This window comes from Gymnoscopelus braueri, assembly GCF_963280865.1.
Source record: "Gymnoscopelus braueri genome assembly, chromosome: 11".
NCBI classification, from domain to species: Eukaryota; Metazoa; Chordata; class Actinopteri; order Myctophiformes; family Myctophidae; genus Gymnoscopelus; species Gymnoscopelus braueri.
Window position 1 is genome coordinate 41,404,869 of NC_137613.1, and position 2,500 is coordinate 41,407,368.

General features: G+C 43.1%; 1 protein-coding gene across 1 annotated transcript in view; it reads right to left on the bottom strand.

Annotated features, from left to right (window-relative positions):
* The window catches only part of epha10 (EPH receptor A10), a gene marked incomplete at both ends in the record, with an annotated part of 187,590 nt that overhangs the window by 19,606 nt on the left and 165,484 nt on the right, over positions 1-2,500 (bottom strand). Inside the window, 1 exon segment of the mRNA XM_080442476.1 lies at positions 1-17. This exon segment is cut by the window's left edge and continues 109 nt beyond it. Coding sequence (XP_080298602.1) covers positions 1-17 — 17 coding nt within the window.

Below are 2,500 nucleotides of genomic sequence, written 5' to 3' on the forward strand. Positions count from 1 at the left end.
CCGTGTCGGGATCTTGACTGGAATGGCGCACACGCACACAACCACACACACAGTGTTAGTAGAGATAAAAAAATACACAGAAAATCAAACTCTCTATTATAGAGAATCGATGCAGAGACCTTACCTAGAGAGGTATTAGTCCATAGTGGATAATAAATCTACAGTTTTTAACTGGCATGTGCAGCATGTGCGCACGCGCACACGCACACACACACACACACACACACACACACACACACACACACACACACACACACACACACACAGGCGCAGCAGGTCTTACTCTAGCAACAACAATAACCCTACATGACAGTGCATCTGTGTTTCTGTGTGTATGTCTGGTGCTATTCAGTTTTTGGTTGGCCTTGTGAACTCCTCAGACATAACTGGGCCAGGGCAGAACAGGCAGAGAGGTCTTGTGGAGCTCCAGCTTTGATATTTGATGTTGTTGTTGGTACAGATAGCTACTGATGCTCTAACAATGTGACTCCCAAAAGATGGCCTCAGCAGCAAAACTTAACTTACTCAAAATAATGCGATGCAATACAGTATCTATTGTATGTACGTTTTCTAACAAGCAATTTTTTATATAGTCAGCCAAAGCTACCACCTCCACATACTTTTAATTTTGAATTGTTAGTTCAGAATTGGGAGGATTGATTGGATTCTTAAAAAAGAAATGAATTTGCAAATTAATGGGAATTGATCCTGAACTTTCACTGCACACAATGAAACCGCGAGCAGTCTGTTGTTCTATTGTGTTTACAGGAGTTTAGAACAACTAGCCGATAGACTAGCCTGCAGATATCCTAATGACCACTAGTTAACGACTTTCAACCTGGTGTCCCTATGTCTTAGATTTTCAAAACATATTTTAGCTAGTCTAACTATTCATCGTATGTGCAAAAGCACATAGGGCTAAAGTGGTTAATGGAGTATGGCCCCAACTGCTGCAACTTGCTATGGCTACTCTTTGAGGAAGAGGCCTAGTGCTTCCAGAAAAGCCTGACTGAGGTCTGAGCTGAAATGTGATTACAACCCGGGATCGACCCTCGACAGTCGTACACTGCCTGCCTCATAACAGCTTATTGATTGATGCACACACACACAAACACAACACACACTCATTCTGCTCTACTGTATGTCTTGTGGGTGATTGGTTTCAGGGTTAATTGTGTCACGGCCACAAGCGATTGAGGGGAAACTGAAGGATATTCACGCACAGTTGCATGAGAGGCACAGTAGCATGCACTGGAGTGTATGTCATACCACAGATTTATATATACACACACATATACATGGCTCTCAAATGCATAAAATCTTACACTAAACAGTAAAAACACCCCTCTCTCCCTCTCACATGCATGCACACACACATAATGGGATATATCTACTGTATAACTAAGATTACTAGATTACAGCAAGTCTTGATCCTCCCTCTCCCAATGCATGTTTCTAGGTCAATCCACAATACTGGAATATAAAACTAGTGGTCTGAGCGACATCTGTATGTGTGGTCTGAGCGACGTCTGCCTGTCTATCCCCTCACTCGCGCCGCTAAATTTCTCTCTGTGTCTCTCTAATCATGCTCTCAACCAAAGTGCTTTGCATTCTTTCTCCCTCTCTTGTGTTCAACCGAATCAGTAAAGACACTCAGTCATTAATCACTTAAACAGTATATCATTTGTTGTACGTCAAATAGCGAGAAGAGCCAACCAAGCTCACTGTGAGCTTGTAGATCTGCTATTTTTGCCGAATGTTAGCCTATTATGCCATGCCCAGAATAGGGATGCTAGGATTCATGTGGTTAAACTCCACTCGCCCGTCTCCCCTAGACCCTTACTGCTTTCCCCAGACAAACACATTGGCTACCAATTGTCAAAATGTTCAAAATAAATCTGTGATAATCAGAAGTCATGTAAGGCGAGACATCAGGCGAGACATCAGGTGCTTAGCAGACATGGAAATTCCAAAAGATATTTTTGATTCAACTCTTTCTGAACTCTGCAAAATTGAAGAAAGAGGAAGCTGTCACCTTCTGGTGGAGGATGAAAGCTTCCTATTGGCAATTTTTACCCGGTGGGATTGCAGAATGTCTCTGGAGCTTTGGAAGATTGTGAAAGAGATAGGGTGGCTTGAGAGACTCCCTTACAGAAAACTACAGTACGTTCACAGAGGCAGCCAGACGAAACAGATGGAAGGGATGGAGAATGAAGGAGTCCATGTCGCTCACTGACTCCCACTAATGGCATGTGTGAGTATTTGTATTTAAGTCAGTGGTACTCAGACTTTTTAATTTCAAGGACCCCCATAACTCTCAGAGCTACAGACCTGTACAGACCTGCTCAGGGTTCGTTGGACCCTCAACGAACCCCACTTTGACAACCACTGGTGCACTTGAACAACAGCAGAATGTGTCTGCATTAGGCAAAGCTGTTCTTCTGAGTATGCATGTGCAAGCGCCTTTGTAAGGATGTCTGTACTTTTGTATATTTGTTGG